This window comes from Elgaria multicarinata, chromosome 8 (genome assembly GCF_023053635.1).
Source record: "Elgaria multicarinata webbii isolate HBS135686 ecotype San Diego chromosome 8, rElgMul1.1.pri, whole genome shotgun sequence".
Taxonomy (NCBI): Eukaryota; Metazoa; Chordata; class Lepidosauria; order Squamata; family Anguidae; genus Elgaria; species Elgaria multicarinata.
This window is the reverse complement of record NC_086178.1, coordinates 40,920,939-40,938,725: the sequence shown is the minus strand read 5'-3', so window position 1 is coordinate 40,938,725 and position 17,787 is coordinate 40,920,939. Positions and strand designations below refer to the sequence as shown.

The 17,787-nt window shown below is 40.9% G+C and overlaps 1 protein-coding gene across 5 annotated transcripts in view; it reads left to right on the top strand.

Moving 5' to 3' along the window:
* ACSL3 (acyl-CoA synthetase long chain family member 3) overlaps positions 1-16,350 on the top strand; it is a 59,596-nt gene extending 43,246 nt beyond the window's left edge. For all 5 annotated transcript variants that reach the window (XM_063132223.1, XM_063132222.1, XM_063132221.1 and 2 more), the window contains 7 exons: positions 141-280; positions 780-952; positions 2,104-2,178; positions 5,982-6,173; positions 7,156-7,270; positions 10,078-10,235; positions 11,265-16,350. In XM_063132223.1, coding sequence (XP_062988293.1) covers positions 141-280; positions 780-952; positions 2,104-2,178; positions 5,982-6,173; positions 7,156-7,270; positions 10,078-10,235; positions 11,265-11,428 — 1,017 coding nt within the window. In that variant the 3' untranslated portion in view covers positions 11,429-16,350. The remainder of the gene's footprint in view (positions 1-140; positions 281-779; positions 953-2,103; positions 2,179-5,981; positions 6,174-7,155; positions 7,271-10,077; positions 10,236-11,264) is intronic.
* The last annotated feature ends 1,437 nt before the right edge of the window (positions 16,351-17,787 follow it).

Here is a 17,787-nt window from a genome sequence, read left to right as displayed (position 1 = left end):
ACCTTGATCCTTCGGAGAAATCTAAGATCTGATCTAATCTTAAACAATACTATACATTCACAGATTTATGCTCTAAACTAAATGAATTGCACATTGTTATCTTCCTTTGGTTGATGTGTGTAATCCATTTCTATAACTAGGAAATCATGGATCGAATCTACAAAAATGTCATGAGTCGAGTTAATGAAATGTCCAGTTTCCAACGTAATCTGTTTATATTAGCTTATAATTACAAAATGGATCAGCTTTCAAAAGGCTGTAGTACTCCACTGTGTGACAGGTAGGTAAACGAGTTGTTTTTTTTTCTCCTCAAGAGGGGTAAAGGCTTTACGGAGGTAGATGGGCTGCTGAGGAGTTGGCCAAATGGCTGGATCAGTGAGAGAAACAGAAACCTTGAGCTGGCCACAAAGGTCAGGGCTAGGCCGCCTATGCATAAACCTGGTGGTATGGACAGACAAATATGTCTTCATCCCATGTTTGCTAAATCTGTTTAAAAACAAACTAACCAACAAACAAAGCCAGCTAGAACTCTTAAAAGGTAATGGCAGATACACTATTCTATTAACAGTCCTTGACTGTGATATGTACCCTTGCTAGGGATTAAGTCCTATTGAACTCATTGGGACTTATTTCTCAATAAACATACCTAAGGATGTGCTGCATATTCTTTGAAAAAAGTCATTTCACAAAGGAAAAGGCATTTATGGGCTTTCTAGTTGGGTGCATGTGCTGTTTTAGGTGATTTTTGGTTAAACAATAAAAATATATTATCTTTTTAGCTTTGTTTTCCGGAAAGTCCGGATGCTCCTTGGTGGAAAGATTCGGGTCTTGTTGTGTGGAGGGGCTCCGCTTTCTGCAGCCACTCAGCGATTTATGAACATCTGTTTTTGTTGCCCTGTGGGACAGGGCTATGGCCTAACAGAATCTTCTGGGGCTGGAACGATAACCGAAGGTAAGTGGTTTTTAAGGTGTAATGCCAATCAGGGCTCTGCCTTCATGTCACCGAGTTGGCGCCACGTCCCTCCTAAACTCCACGGTGTCACTTCTGCAGGGTGGCGTTGGGTAATCCTAACGCCAGGACGGAATGCGGGGTTTCTAGCGGTCAACCGGGTACTAGAGACACACACACACACACGTTTTCCTGGCTTCTGGTGACCAATCGCTGGTCACTATCCACCTGGAATGCCCCCAGATCGGCCACAGAGCAAGGTCAGACAGTGGAAGAGCTGGGGTGACCTTGCTCCCAATGAAAAAGTCGGTTTAAGTCCTTGACTTTTTAACAGCACAGCTTCGCAGGAAAGCCCCGCAGTGGTTGCGAATCTGCATCTGCATCATATAACTAACGTAGTGCCAATTTGCAGCCACCGTGGGGCTTTGAACACGTATAGACAGCCCCCCAGAATGTAGAGATATAATCAGGACTATTAGCATACTGATGGTATTTCATCCCAAAATGTCTCAAAACATCACTGGTATTGCACACAGGTACCTATTCAAAGAAATATTAGAATAAAACTGATTCTAGGCTCCATCTTTGAGTTTTTAATTATTATTATTATTATTATTATTAATTATTTATATAGCACCATCAGTGTACATGGTGCTGTACAGAGTAAAACAGTAAATAGCAAGACCCTGCCGCACAGGCTTACAATCTAATAAAATCATAGTAAAACAATAAGGAGGGGAAGAGAATGCAAACAGGTACAGGGTAGGGTAAGCAGGCACAGGGTAGGGTAAAACTAACAGTAGAAAGTAACAGTAGAAGTCTGCACAACATCAAGTTTTAAAAGCTTTAGGAAAAAGAAAAGTTTTTAGTTGAGCTTTAAAAGCTGCGGTTGAACTTGTAGTTCTCAAATGTTCTGGAAGAGCGTTCCAGGCGTAAGGGGCAGCAGAAGAGAATGGACGAAGCCGAGCAAGGGAAGCAGAGGCCCTTGGGCAGGCGAGAAACATGGCATCAGAGGAGCGAAGAGCACGAGCGGGGCAATAGTGTGAGATGAGAGAGGAGAGATAGGAAGGAGCTAGACCGTGAAAAGCTTTGAAGGTTAATAGGAGAAGTTTATATTGGGTTCTGTAGTGATGCCTTCTTTTCATAAATTTCAGTTTGGGACTACACAACAGGCAGAGTGGGGGCACCATTGGTTTGCTGTGAAATCAAATTAGAGAACTGGAAAGAAGGTAAGAAGTTCTTTTTCAATGGCACTTTATTCAGTATGTGACAATTCTTCTTTCCTTTCAGGACAAACTTTAAAATGCCTTGTTTAAATATCCTAATGTGGCCATGATACAGTGAATCTTTAAGATGCCTTTGAAGGCTTGATTGAACTAAGTTGTTGAACTAAGAACAGTTTTTCTTTACTATTTCATAAAGTTTCCCTGAGGACTAAACTAGGACCTAACGTGGACCTAAATGTGCTCTACCATTGTACCTAGTTCAGAAACTTCAACTAGTTCAAAATATGGCAGCCAGGTTGGTCACCGGTACACCTAGGGGTGACCACATTACACCAACATTAAAATCACTCCACTGGCTGCCAATTAGTTTCCGGGCAAAGTACAAAGTGTTGGTCATCACCTTTAAAGCCCTAAATGGTTTGGGTCCAGGTTACCTGCGGGATCGCCTTCTCCCATATAGTCCGCCCCGCACACTCAGGTCCTCTGGGGTGAACTTACTTCAGTCAGCTAAAACTAGGCTGACATCAGTTTCCCAGAGGACCTTTTCTTCTGTCGCCCCCAGATTGTGGAATGGCCTGCCGGAGGAGATTCGTAAAATTAACTCTCTGTGTGATTTTAAGGCAGCTTTAAAGACTAGCCTTTTCCGGCAGGCCTATCCAGATCAATGTTAAATCATGATTTTTTAAGATGTATTGATTCCTGTTCTAATGTTGTTCCCCGCCTCGATCCAAAGGGAGAGGCGGGTAAGAAATAATTTTATTATTATTATTATTATTATTATTATTATTATTATTATTATTATTAAGCCTGTGTGCACCAGTTGCTGGGGAACATTGGTGGGAGGGTGCTGTTGCACCATGTCCTGCTTGTTCATCCCTGGGCGACGGCTGGTTGGCCACTGTGTGAACAGAGTGCTGGACTAGATGGACCCTTGGTCTGATCCAGCAGGGCACTTCTTGTCTTCTTATGTTCTTACGTACCTACACATAGGAGAGGTAAGTGGGCTGGACTTTATGGCGAGTTTAGTTCCCATGAAAGAATGTCGGCACTTCTCTGTTGTGAAAGAAGCAGAACTAAAGCTATTTTGATACCAAAAATTCTCCTCTGCAGATTTGTTGGCGAAAGAGGTTTCAAATAATCTCTTACTGGGGAAACTCTGAGTGGCAGAAGTCTGCAAAACTCCTCAACAGGAGGAACTTCCTTTCTCTCTCGGCTAACAACTCCTCCCCAGCACTTAAAACCCCTCCCGCAAGGCCTCTGTGCATTGCAGAGAACTTGGAAAGAGTGATGATTCCTGTGTGAAGCATAAGATCCCAACTCTTCCACCAACCTTGGCATACACCGAGGGGCATGGGGTCCTGTCTGTATCCTGGAGAAGGACCGAAGTTGTGTGAGTCTCTCACCTCTGCTGTCCTTCTCCAAACTACTGAGCGGGGCTTTAAAAAATTATTATTCATTTTATATAGAACCATCAGTGTGCATGGCACTTTACAGTGTACAAGAGGTCAGGCCCCTGCCCCGAGGAACTTATACTCTAAAATTGCTATACACAGTTGTTTTAGTTGCACATGCTTAGGCTGAGTTAGTTTTGGATTTTTCTTTTCCCCCCTTTTATGTTTGAGTTCTAGTTGTAGCACTGATTCTCCTGAATGTCCACAGGTCTGAAGAAGGAATTGTAATTACCTTTTGGGGCTTGTTCTGGGATTGTCTTCATTATTGAATCATTCTCTAATTAATTGAAGCAGCTTTTTTAAAAACAACAATAACAACACCTTCTTCAAAGAACATGCAGCAGCACTTGTGATGAGTTCAAAGCTGGAAGCAAATGTCCAGAAAACTTAAAAGTTGGCAACAGAATATGTATATGCGTTGCTGGGTTTTTTTTAAAATAAATAAATAAAATAAATAAATGTTATGTCATATTGTGCCCAGAAAGTTTGAACTAAAGCTCTTCAAAGAAAGTGCAAGATGAGAGATTTGCAATATTTTCTGCGTATTTGTTCTATTTTAAGCAGTTTGGATTTTTTATCTGTCCACTATATATTATTGCTTCTTTTTAAAATTATGATACCCACTTTAAAATATACTACGTAAACAAATATTAACTAAGGGAGAGACGCAGAAAGATTTGTCATCCTTAAAAATTTACTTCCAGAATGTTACTAAAGAATGCAAAGTTCAGAATAAATTCTATTTGCTCTTTTATTCTGTTTATTCTTGGGCCTCAAAATGGAAAGTCTGTGAGTCATTGTTAAGGAGATAAATGTAGAACACTAGGTCCGTTGAACTGGCACGCTGAGAGCTGCGTGATACAGTGGATAGTATTGAATTTAGATGCTTGTTGCCAGGCTTCACTTTCAGGGCCACCACACACACTAACCTCTATGTTGGGAAACATAACCCCATACCAGAAAACACGTCTCTTTTGCCCGTCCATAATGACAGCATTCATGTGTTTCCATGTTGCTTAATAATTGTGAAGTGCCCCTCACCTCATCTGACAAAGTAGGCTGCTATTTATGTCCACACTGGCAAAGTTTGCTTTGCAAATCACGCTCAAGCTCTCATTTACAAATCTGATTTGCAGGATTGTGGAAGCCATACTTTGCCTGTTGAGACGTGTAAATTGACACATATCTTTTAGAACAGTGTTGGGAAACCTTTTTCAGTCCAAGGGCCGAATTCTAATCTGGGAAAGGTCTTGGGGGCCACATTCCATTTGTGGGAAAGGCCAAAGACAGAGTGGGCAGGTCACCATGTGGTTTTTTTACCTATTTTAAGGTAACTCAGAATACCAAATACCAAGCTTCTGCATGTCTATTCAGAAGTAAGCATGCACAGCATGTTGACTCACAAGAAGGCAGGAATTACTCAGTCAACAGCACTTTCAAAAGCATCCCAAATACTGAGTTCTCTATTCAGAAGCAAGCATGAGCAACGTGTCTACTCAAAGAAGGGCAAGCTTCTGTAGGTCTACACAGAAGAAAGCAGAACTGAACCATTCAGCAGATACCTCTTCAGGCCCTGCCCCCTTCCTCTAGCAGGGAAAAATGTTTCTCTCCGATCAGCTGCTGATTGGAGACAAGAGCTTTACTCTGCTGGTGGAGGGGGCAGGGCCTGGGGCAGAAGCTGGTCGGTCTGATGGGGAGCCTTTGTGGGCCATGTGTGGTCTGTGGGCCAGAGGTGGCCCATGCTTGTTTTAAAGGGCTATTTGGGGTTTGCAGGTAGTGAAAGAGATGTTTTAACATGGTAAGCTCCGGCTATTGGGCGGTATGGAAATGTAATAAATAAATAAATTATCTGAGCATTTTGGATGTAGTGGAAAGGAAATCTGAATGCCGCTTCCACTTACATTGTAAAACAAGTCAGTTCCTTTTGAAATTTCTTTCAAGTGCTTAGGATATCAGAGGCTTAATTCAGTCTATTAGCAAACAAACAAGTGATCAGTGTTGGGTGATAGAACAATTCATCTGTGGGGTGCTGCATACATGTCTCTCAATTCAGTGTTGAGAACTGTCCCCTCAGCCTCAGCTGTTGCCTTAACAAAGATGTAGTTCTGGGAATCCTTTGCATAGCATCCTCTTTTTGTGAATGCTTAGTAGCCAATCCAGCAGAGGATGTCAGGGCAGAGGTTTGTTCTTCCCATCCTCAATGCACGAGCCATTGTGGCCTCAATAAGTATTAGTATGTCCATTATACAGTTTGTGTTGTGATTGAAAAAAAGCTTAATATATTGTGGGTTTTGTTTTTCCTTCATTTTAAAAATGCACATTAAACTTCCCTAATTTGCAAACTTTCGATTACAGGTGGATATTTCAACACAGATAAACCATATCCTAGAGGTGAGATTGTTATTGGAGGTCAAAACATAACTATGGGCTACTACAAAAATGAAGAAAGAACACAGCATGATTTCAGGATAGATGACAATGGACAGAGGTGGCTCTGCACCGGAGACATTGGGGAATTTCATTCGGACGGGTGTCTGAAAATTATTGGTGAGTTAAGCCGTATAATACTTGACTGACCTACTATTTTGTCACAATACCCTTTCATTCCAATGGATGTGGTTCTTCTATGTGATTAATATATTGAAAATAAGTTCTTTCCCCAGTTAAATTTTACTGCATTAATTCATTTCTCTATTAATCTCATTTACTTGGAATATTGTGCATTTACAGCATAAACCAGTGTGTTTTTACCTTGAAGTAAGTCCAACTGAATTCAGTGGGGCTCCGTCTCAGATACATATCCACAGGATTGCAGACTCACAGAGTAGGGGTACAGTATGGCTGGGTGGCTGCCAGAGGAACCCTGTCCTTAGAAGCAGTTCCTATGGAGTTCTCTGGGACTGCAGCCTTAATGAAGAGTTAAGTATAGGCTCAGTGAAATCAGTGGGATTTACAGGTCATTAAGTTTGGCATGATATTCCTGCCAAAGTTCCTCCCTGTACAAGTTCTGGGTATTTAAAAGTTCATATTTCAAATGTAACTATCCAGGCTACTAATGGGTGAAGACATAAAATAATCAGAACAAGCTCTTTGTATTTAAAAGTTCATATTTCAAATGTGATCAGAACACTGCAGTGACATTTTTATTTAAATTCAATGGCACTATCTCCCAAGTAAACATGCATTGATTTAGAGTTATTCTGGTTTCATTTTTTAAGTTTGGAAAATAGCTGAATAAGTTTTGTCTGACGAATATACACATGTTTATGAATATTGTGGTGGTGAGAGCCAATGCAATCTAATGGTCATTAATTTCATATAAACTTTTAAAAGCCCAACACATGACTGACCTGTTGAAAGGCTAAGGAAATTAGTAAGAGTTAGGCCAAGTAGTTCTGCCTAGATTGTTAAATCTCAGAATGCCCTAATGTGGAAATGAACAGAAGGGTTAAGGTGGATGTAATTCCAGTCATCTATAAAGTGTTCTGATCTTTTAGTGGATATAACATTTTAATTCTCTTTCCTATAGATCGCAAAAAAGATCTTGTAAAACTTCAAGCAGGAGAATATGTTTCTCTTGGTAAAGTTGAAGCAGCTTTGAAGAATCTTCCACTGGTAGATAATATTTGTGTATATGCAAGCAGGTAAGACAGCTAGTGTAACCTTTATTTGTTTGCGCTAAAGCAACACATGCATTCCAGAAACCTTTCTGTGCTTTTTACCTAAAAAGCAATTACGCACCCTTTTGAATATGCATAGTTTCTGCAGGAGATGACAGGCATTAATTCCTTCTTACCTACTTATCACCAGACAATGAACCAGCATTAGAGGTTCTTAAAGCTAGTTCTGAGTTCCTGTCCAGAAATATCCATGTCTAACTATTTCAGTAGGTGAGTTAATGATGGGTTGTTTTTCTTCCAAGAGAAGAGCAAGCATTGAATCGACAGAACCTTTATAAGACCCCCCAGCTTAGAGCCTGGCTATTTGTTACAGTTGCTCACATTAGAAGCTGCCTCTTTAGAACAGAGGTGGAGAACTTCTTTCAGCCATAGTGTTGAATTCACTTTGGGAGAAGCTCTTAGAGGCTGCCTTCCAATGGTGGGCAAAGGAGGAGGGGCGAAAATACCAACAATATCTGCATTTTGTGGCTTTATCTTACTGCCAACAACTAAGTCTTAGGAGAGGTATTTCAATCTTTTAGAATGGGAACCCCTCACCCCTGGAAAGAAACATGGAACATCCAGTGATTGAGAGACGGGGTGGGCCAACTGGGGAATCCCAGAAGGCCAAATTGGGACTCCAGGAGGGCTGGATTTGGTCCCCAGGCTTGAGGTTCCCCAACCCTCTGCTTTAGAACAGCCTTCCTCAACCTTGTGCTCTCCAGATGTGCTGGTCAGTGGCCAACAGTTGTGGTCCAACACCTTTAAAAGATACTAAGTTGAGGAAGGCTGCATTAGAATCAGAAGTTCTCCCTCCCAAAACTGTCCCATCAGGCAGGGATGACAGGAGTAGCTTGAAGCGTTGGCTTACCCATTGCCTTGCCCTGTCCTTCCAGGACTGAGGCAGAGCCCTCAAGCAAGCCAAAAGAGTTCAGTAGTGAACAGCTTCTTGCCTGAGGAAAGAGGTCATATTGCTGCCTGGCTGAGTTTTGGTAGTTTGTTTAATCTTGTGTTCATTTGTTAATTCTCATCTTGCAAGTCTTCACTGTTCCTTATCTTCTCTGCCCCCTACCCCAGTAACACCCAAAGATTGAACAAAAATGTCCATCTAGCAGCCAAGGGGAAACATAACTTCTTCCTTCAGACAAGGAGCTATTTCCTATTCTTTTGCTTTCTATTTTGCACGAGCCTGAGGATCCTTAAAGACTTGGTCCTGTAGCACCAAGCTATGGTTTAGTTGTGAAGGGAGAAGATAATTCACTCCAAACTCCCTGAAGGGTAGGCCCACAGTTCTCAAGAGTCATCAGGCTGCCACAGCCCCCTTGGTTCCTTTAACCCTGTCTGAGCCAGAGGACTGTCGGACCTTCAGGTTCGCTTGAGGATCCACTAAACCACAGGCTCAAACCGACACCCGCTGTTTTAGGTCCACCCACCCAAGCCCAAATATTACATGATAGATAATTGCTCAGCCCCAAGGCATTGAACTTAGCACCTACGTTTATCCAGAAGGAAGCACCCCCAGTTCTAGAGGTGGATAAGTAGTTTATTAGAATGAGAGAAGGGGGAAAGGATGTTAGGGTTATACAAGGAAAAACAGAGAAGCTTTGGGCATGTCTAGATGGGGATTGTCTCGGGATCGTCCCTGTGCGTCCACAAGACACATAGGGCATCCTGGGAGCAGGGAGGGACAATCCCTCCCTTGGCCCGGGATATCGCCCTACCCTTTAATTTCAATTTTTTCCGTGGTTTCGGGATGATCCCGAGACCGGAGAACGTGTGGTCCACCATCGCTCTTTTGTCCTGGCTACTCGCGAGTAAATGCAAGGAGCTGGGAGCTGGGCATGGAGCACCTCAGGAGCTCCATGCCCATCGGGTGGGGTGGGGGGAGGGCAAGGTTGTTGTTGTTTTTTAAAAAAACCTTATGTGTCATTTGAGCGCTCGTGCACTCCTTTCCCTTTTAAAAAAAACACACCAAAATGGCAGCCACGATGTCACGCACCAGGTGTAGACGAGGGGGACGATCTCACGATTATAAAATCGCGACACCATCCCCCTCACCCCCCCTCTTCTAGCCATGCCCTTTGATTCAGTATCCTAAGCAAAACAATATAAAACTAACTGACCTAGCCTATATATTACCGAAGTAAGGGTCTCCTCGGATAGAGTCTCAACCAGGGGTCAAGAACTCACCAGTTCGCAACCACTTGACACACAAAGGTGGGAGACAGCTAAGCCATCTTCCATCACCCCTTTTATCTCCCAGCCCTGGCAACTCAGGGCAGATCTCAGGCAGCCAGTCCCGGGCCAGTGCCCCTGGAGTTCTCCCCACCCTGAAGGGAGTTGTACTTTCTCACCAAATCCAGCCGTAATCATTCATCACAATTAGCAGGGCCTAGCAGTGGCCTTGAGCACAGGGAGCGCCCGAGCTGCCTCAAGATCACACAATTTCAGGTGGTTACATCATACGTGCTAACTGGCTCTGGCCCGCTGGCTAAGACAGCCAGAGGAGAAACTGGTGACCTGCCTGCTGTTCTTGACATCAGTATTACATCTGTGTTGGCTTCACTGAATGTGTGAAGAGTTTGTAAATAGTACAGCGGGGGAGTGTGGATTTACCATGGGGATGCTGTCTGCAGTGGCACCCTGTGGCAAAAGTTAATATGCGCTGCATTATATTCCTGCAGAGAAGTTTAGTGAAATAAATGTATAGTGAAATTAAAAAGTCACATAAAACAAACTGGAAATCTAGACATTGGTATGAAATTGTGCATATATTACTTCTTCTTCTTCAGTTTCCAGTCTTATGTCATTGGATTTATTGTGCCAAACCATAAAGAACTTAAAGAGTTAGCACGAAAGAAAGGATTTAAAGGCAACATGGAAGAGATATGTAACAGTGCTGAAATGGAGAAGGAAGTACAGAAGCTTTTAGCTGAGGCTGCTCGGACAGGTAAGCAAAGTACAGCTGTCCTTTGTGCCGTTCTTTAAGGTGTTGCATTTACTCCAGGAAAACAAATGTTAAAAATGCAGGACTGTTGTGGATTAAAGGAAACCATTAGAAAAAATGAAGGATCTTCTTGAGATGTTAGATTTGTTTCCATTACCACAAGGGGGTGGGGGGTTGCTAAAACAAATCTTAAGGACGCAAGAAGAGCCCGGCTGGATCAGACCAAAGGGTCATCTAGTTCAGCATCCTGTTTCCCACACCAGCCAACCAGGTGCTTCCAGGAAGCACACAGTCAGGACATGAAGACAAGAGCCCTCCCCTGCTGTTGCTTCTCAGAAACTGGTATTCAGAAATATGCTGCCTTTGAAACAGGAGGTTCTATATAGCAAATCAGGACTATTACCCCCTTTATTACGTCCATCCTCCAGGAGTGTATTAAAACCATCACTACAACTTGTGGGAGGGAATTCTGTAAATTAATTATGCCTTGTATGAAAACGTTTTTTTCTTTTGTCTCCTTTGAATGTACTGCCAGTCATTTTCCTTGGATGATCTCAACTTCTAGTATTGTTTAAGAGGGGTGGGGGGAATCTCTCTCTTTTTCTCTCCTTCTCCCTTTCAAGACCATGCGTGGTTTTAAAACCTCTATAACAGGGGTAGGGGCGTTTTTTTGGCCTTGGGCTAGGATGTCAGGGGGCCATAAGCCTGCAGTGGAAGGGGCCACTGTTGGCATGCAGCACACACTCGCATTCATTCTCTCTCTCTCTCTCTCTCCCTCTCTCTCTTTCTCTCTCTCTCTTTTTCCTGGCTTTGCTCAGCTTTTATCTTTCCCTCTTGGGCAAGGTGTGGAGTGAGCAAAGCCCTGAAGAAACCCTGCTTCAAGGAGCCAAGAGTGCCTTCAAACAGCAGCTCCCCAGTGAGCCAGCTTCATTCCCCACTTGCCTTTGTCAACCAGAGATTTCCTATCCGGGCTCTGCAGTGCCCATTCTTAGTCATTTTACAATTTGAAAATCTATCTTTCTGTTGTTGCAGCTAATCTGGAGAAATTTGAAGTCCCACTCAAAATTCGGATGAGCCCTGAACCTTGGACCCCAGAAACAGGCTTGGTGACAGATGCCTTCAAACTAAAACGTAAAGAGCTTACTGCACACTACCAGGAAGATATTAATCGAATGTATGGAACAAAACTCAAATAATGCTCCTTTCCCCCCCTCCTTTTTCTTTTTTGCACCACTTTGCTATGGTGAGCTCAGATCAAATAGGAAATACTTGAATCACATGTCTCATCACTTGGGACCAACATAAAAACACCTTTACTCACTTTCAGCTTATGCTGTTACTTCTGATAATATCAACATCTTTAACTGGCAGGATTAGTAAACTGTTAAAGGCAGCAAACCTGTGTCTGTCTCCATTATTTTTTTCTTCCAATTTCTTCTGCTACCTTGTCAGTGTGTGGATTTTCCTAAAAGTCCTTTTGGGCGAACATGATTTTGAAGCCTCAAGTTTTTAAACCTGATTTATAAATTCTGTACAATGTTCTGTTTGTAACTTTTTGAAGTTTGGCTATTTAGAGGGAAAACTTGGCTATAAAAGAAATTATTAGTTTGGGGGGGGGCATTTTCTACATAACTATTTAAATATTAAAGAGGTATCAATGTGAAATTATGTACAATGAAATGACTTATAGGTGAAAATCATTGTTGGCCAGAAGACCAGATTATTTGTTGCTGTGCAATTGTTTTGTATAAAATTGCAAGAGAAATAGTCTGACATTCTGACTCTATAAAATAACAGTTGAAGTACGTGCCTGACAATTTTCTCCTACATATATATTTTATTTTTATCTGAAAAAAGGAAAAATGGTCATGGCAAAGCACTGTATATATGTGAGCATACCTGCAAAACAGGCTGTATTGAGGCTTTAGTCATGCAAAGTATGCTCCAACACCTATGAATCTGCCTAACAGAGGTAGTTCACTTTTGAAAATGTATTGAGGCCATTTTATAAAGAAATTGAATTGTTAAAACTAGTGAGAACTCAGTTTTAAATGAATTGCATTCTGATTGGCAATGTCCTTTTTCTAAAATAGGACTTTTATTTGTGTTGATTTTATCTGCTTTACCATACAGGCGCTGTGTGTGTGTGTGTGTGTGTGTGTGTGTGTGTGTGTGTGTGTAAATCAACAGTTACAGTCCAGTTCAAGCCTAGCTGAAGCCCAAATATTTTAAGAACACAATCTGTTATGATTTTTCCATGCACAAGCCCAACCAAATGGATTTTGGATATCTCTTATGAGGGATAAGGGGCGGGAGTCTAGTACATGATAAATTTGTGGTGCACTTGGAAGACGTTGTTACGAATGATGATGAAATGTCTTCTTTAATTACCCACATGTTGGAATCTTGTTTGTGAGCACAGTTACTCGAACATAAAACTCAGTTTTTGTTGTTTTTGTTTTATAAAACATCATTTCAGGTTGTGCTTGAGGTCATAACCTGAATCACATTTGTTTGGATGTTTCTTTATTGTTGTGCCTAAAATCTTTAATTTGGAAACAAGTTCCATCATAGAGTCCATTATAAATACTACCGTGAAGCTTTTGGCTCCGGTCTGTCTGCTTTGGTGCGCACACTGAGCTCTGTAGAAGCTGAAGCAGAGGCCGACCATAGAACAGGGGAGAACACTGCACAGACTCTGGGGATGAGCGTCTGGTGCTTTTCCTGACATTCAAAAGATGTTGCTACACTCCACCCCCCACACACGTAGTTCTGTGTGTGCATCTGAGTTTCATGGAGTTTTCGATTATGATGCTTTCTTGAAAGTTTGGGGTACTTTGTAAGTTCTAAATTTAGAAAACTGTTGAGATTTGTTTAACCCACATATTTCTTTTTATCAATATAATAAAAAATGTATTGCTATGGCCAGGCTGAAAATATAGAAGATAACATTAGGAAACATTATTTTTGCAAGTGTAGACGAGGCTTTAATTTGAAAGGGTTTACTTCCTTTCCTATAAAAACAGGCTTGGATCTATATCTTGGATATTGAGAAGACGTTGAATGCTATCCAGCCAACATGAAGCACTTTTAAACCCATTGATTTCAGTGGAGAATTAAACGCTTGTTTCTCATTGAAAACACTGGGACTTATAAATGCTTAACTTTGACTGGATTGTGCCCATCCAGTACTTGAAACAATAGCTTTAATTTGGGAAACAAATTTACTATTGCATCTCAATTAGAATTTTAATATTTGGGGGGGGGATGTACATAAGAGTGATGCTTTCTCTTCATCTATGGAGTTTTGAAGCAAAGTGTCTAGTAGGTTATTTAAACAATTTGTCTCAGTAAAGGAATATATTGCTGTATTCCTTGGCAACTCAACCATACTGTTAGGGTGTTGCATTGGGTTTCAGCACTTAAGAATTTTATTCTTCTAACGCTATGGAATGAAATTGCTCCTTGGAATTATCTAAACTTTTAAGAGATACATGATCCCTTATTCAAATCATAAATTGAAGAGTTTTGTTGTTCGTTTTCCAAAATTCTCTTTGGATATAATTAAAAGCTATGGTGTTTGCGTTCCTTTGGAAGTCAGAACTCATTTGAAAAAACAAACTACCAATATTTGGCAGGTGCTGCAGATAATTGATGCTTCTTAAATGTCTGAATTTCATATATATCTAGTTCCATAGCTGTGTTAAAGTTATTGTGCAGTTCTTTAATCACATTTGGGACAGAATCGAAAAATAAATTCTCTTATGTGTTTCCCCCCCCCCCCCCCCGGTTACATGTCATTCCCTGCCACTAATATTGCTAGAGATTTTGAACTGCTACCAACACCATATCTTTAAGAATTCTCACAGCAAATTAATTTTCTGAGCATTACTGCAGTCTCCATTGGAGGAATTTTATATATGATAGCTATTCTTGTTCACAGTGAAAAAACCAAATGGCCTAACTTGTGGTTACACAGAATGTCTCATGATTTCCATTGAATGGTTTCCATGCTTGTGGGTTCTTCATGCTTTTTAGATTCAGGTACTAAGGCAGAGAACCAAAGTGAAAAGACTATGGGCCATATATAGTCTTTAAATCACCAAAATTAAAATGCAGGAATTTCTTGCTGCATTTTTCTCTTTTCCTTTGAACTAGGAGCATTCTCTCAACCCTCTGGCTATATGCTCTGCAGGGAGACAGGAGGTAGAAGAAAGCAAAAGTAGGTTTTTTCTTCTTTTAGCAACTAGACCTAAAAACACACTTTTGTAGCCTTTGAACTTTTAAGAGTTTACTACTAAAAGAGCCTCTAGTAAAGTTAAGATTAACAATAATTTAGAACAAAACTAGACTTTATGTGGCAGGTGTGTTTATGTATGTATGTATGTATGTATGTATGTTTAACCACTTCCCTTTTTATTATTTTTTATGAAAAGCTGCTGTGAAAGGCTGCAAACATGAGCAAGTGGCAAATCCCCCCTTTTTTGCTTGAAACCCCCCCTCCCCTTTTACATCCATAGGTAGAAAAAATATCTTTTGAAAAAGAACTCTGAAGATCTTGAATGGGAAAATGGCTAGAGGAGAAAGGGTTCAGCGATCCCCCATCTCACCCAGCCTTTCTCTGCTTAAGATCATAGTTTCCTACGGCTGCTTTTTTCACTTTTTTTTTTAAAAAAATCTGGCAATTGTTACATAGACTTGCTGTATACTAGTTGCTGTATACTAGACCAGCAGCAGGGAATGTGTGGCGCTGCGGATGTTGTTGGGCTGCATTTTCTATCAGCCCTAGAATGATGGGATCTGGACAACCACACATTGCGCATGCCTGCCTCAGACCACTTCTTGCATCGTTGACATTTCCCAGTTAAAAAAAGAGTTAGAAAGATTGGTTTCGGCCTTAAAGGCCATTAAGGCTTCTTTCACACCCACCTATTGCCATGGGGGACCTACTTCTCTTTGGTGCACTTCTATGCTGCTCATGGTATGAGGTGAATAATGCAATCATGTGGACGGGGTGATCACGTGGTTCTTCATTGCCCAGTTGTCTTGCCATTGGAATCAGGTCATGCAATGGTGTACAACCTAACTATAAGAATGTAGCTGCTGTCTGTGGTTGTGTGAAGGGAGTCGTCTTAAATAACTATGGGTAAACAAACTTTTAAGAATGCCAAGGTCTGTGTCATTTTTAACATTTTGGAATAGTTGAGGGTTTAAATCTAAACGTTGTGGCCTCAGATTTTGCATGTATCTGCAACAAGGAGAAGCAAAGTGTGTGTGTGTAAGAGAGAGAGAAAGAGAATGCATATGAAAGAAATTGTGTAAACACTGCTTCTGTCCAACCTTATTTCATTTCACCAAGACTTGTGAGGGAACCCCATGCAAATTCCATCAAAAAGACTTAAGCGGCAGTGATTGTACATTTTATATCAGGAGACAATTTTCAGTGGTTTTACTGCTGCTGCTATTGCAGTTTACAGATAATGCATATATTTACCTCAAGGGGAAGCTGCTTTTTAGCAGTCAAATGTTTTGCTCAAGTTAAAGCTAAAAGCAGTGTGCAATTAAAAGTCAAAATGAAGCCTGTAAATGTTCCTATGGGCTCTGACTTTATAATAAAGATAAGAAAAATGTATGCAGTTTAAACACAAAGGTGTTTCATCGTATAACTTGAGAACTTCTGCAGCAAATTCAACAGAATAGAAATTCTTAGAAAATAACTGTTTGCTGCAAAAATGCACAAGCTTGGTTTTTCTTTCTGCTTTAGACTTCCCCTTCACCCATTTGACTATTTTTATTATTATTTTTATGTAAATGTAATGTGTGTGTTCTTCTGGGCTTGTAAGAAAATTGTTTGCATCTGTTGTCTTCTAAACTGGCAAAAAAAAAGGAGGGAACTTTTTAAAAGGCTGTACACATATTTAGACCAAGCTGCAAAAGTAACTGGATGACCAGTTGTTTGTTATAGTAATTGGTTATTTAATGTAAATTCATTGATCTTGGTTGTTATTCTGAACTGCCTGAAAATGTGTCTGTCATAACTGAGTTATATTGTATGAATTATTTATTTGTAATTGGACATTTACACTTCAAAAATTAAAATTAAAATTGAGTTTCACAAGTTAACTTGTTTGCTGTTTTGTATGCTTCTAAATTTTCAGTCTTTAGTGAGCACCCGAGTCAGAAAAAGCTTACTTTAAAAAGTTGCCTGTGATTCCAAATACCTTTGAGCAGTCATGTATTATGGCTTCCTTGTATTTCTAAAGTAACCTACCAGCTCTGAAAATGAGCCCACTCCAGGATTAGAATATTGTGGGCTAATGTTGCTATATGCACGCTTAGGGCTTTCACTTTGCACTTGCAATGGAAGTAGTTATATGTATCCCCTTAGACCATAGGTGTTTGAATCACATGATCACATTTTATTTATTTAACATCCTTCTTGATTCAATTCTCAGAGCAGCTGCCAATCTAAAATGCAAAACAATAATAAAAGCGAAATGTTTCTGTGTGGGAAAAGTCTCCTGCATGACTTCACATAAACAGCATGCTTCTGTATGTATATGTGTTTGTACACTCTGCATATACAAACCCAGCATATGAAAAAGAAGCTACAAAAAATAAATTTTGTATCTGTAGGGAGTTTCCTATATGGAGGAGCATAACATTTATTTGGAGTCATAGTACAATCTGCAAAATCTCCTTCTATAACTTCTTGTCCCTTTTAGCCCCTCAAAACATGTTGGTAAGAAACAGAAGTCGGACAAGAGAGTATGTGTCATTTGATGTGAATATAACCCAGAGACTGTTTTTGTAAGTGATGTTCTGTAAATACCGGCACTGATATAGATCAAATGATCCAGCAGTATCATTCTTGTATAACGTTACAAGAATTCGCTACCAAAGATGTAGTGATGGCCACCAATTTTGATTGCTTTTAAAGGGGGATTGGTTAAATTCCTGGAGGAGATGGCTAGTAGTCCTAATAGTTATGTGCTACCTCCAGTATCAGAGGCAGTATGCCTATGTACACCAGTTGCTGGGGAACATGGGTGGGAGGGTGTTGTTGCACCTGTGTCCTGGTTCTGGGTCCCTAATTGACAGCTGGTTGGCCACTGGGTGAACAGAGTGCTGGACTAGATGGATGCTTGGGTCTGATGCAGCATTGCTCTTATGTTCTTAACATTGTTTTGTTTACATCGCTACCTGGTTTTTTCTCCCAGCCAGTGGAGACTGATGGATCCAGTGGCAGTAGGGCAGTGAATCTGCTCTGGGTTTCAGTCAGAACATTAAAGGAGCTATTCAAAGTGTGAAGCACCTTAGATAGCTCCTTTAGTGTTCTGACTGAAACCTGGAGTGGGTTCACCGCCCCACTGACATCGGTGCCACCAGCCTCCACTGCTTCCAGCCTTTCTCAAGCTGGTGCCTTCAAAATCTGTCGGTGTACAATTCCCATAATCCCCAGCCAACATGAAGTCCAACACATCTAGAAGACACCAGGGCCGGATCTACACTACTGCTTTAAAGCGCTTTATAACAGTTTTATAGCGCTTTAAAG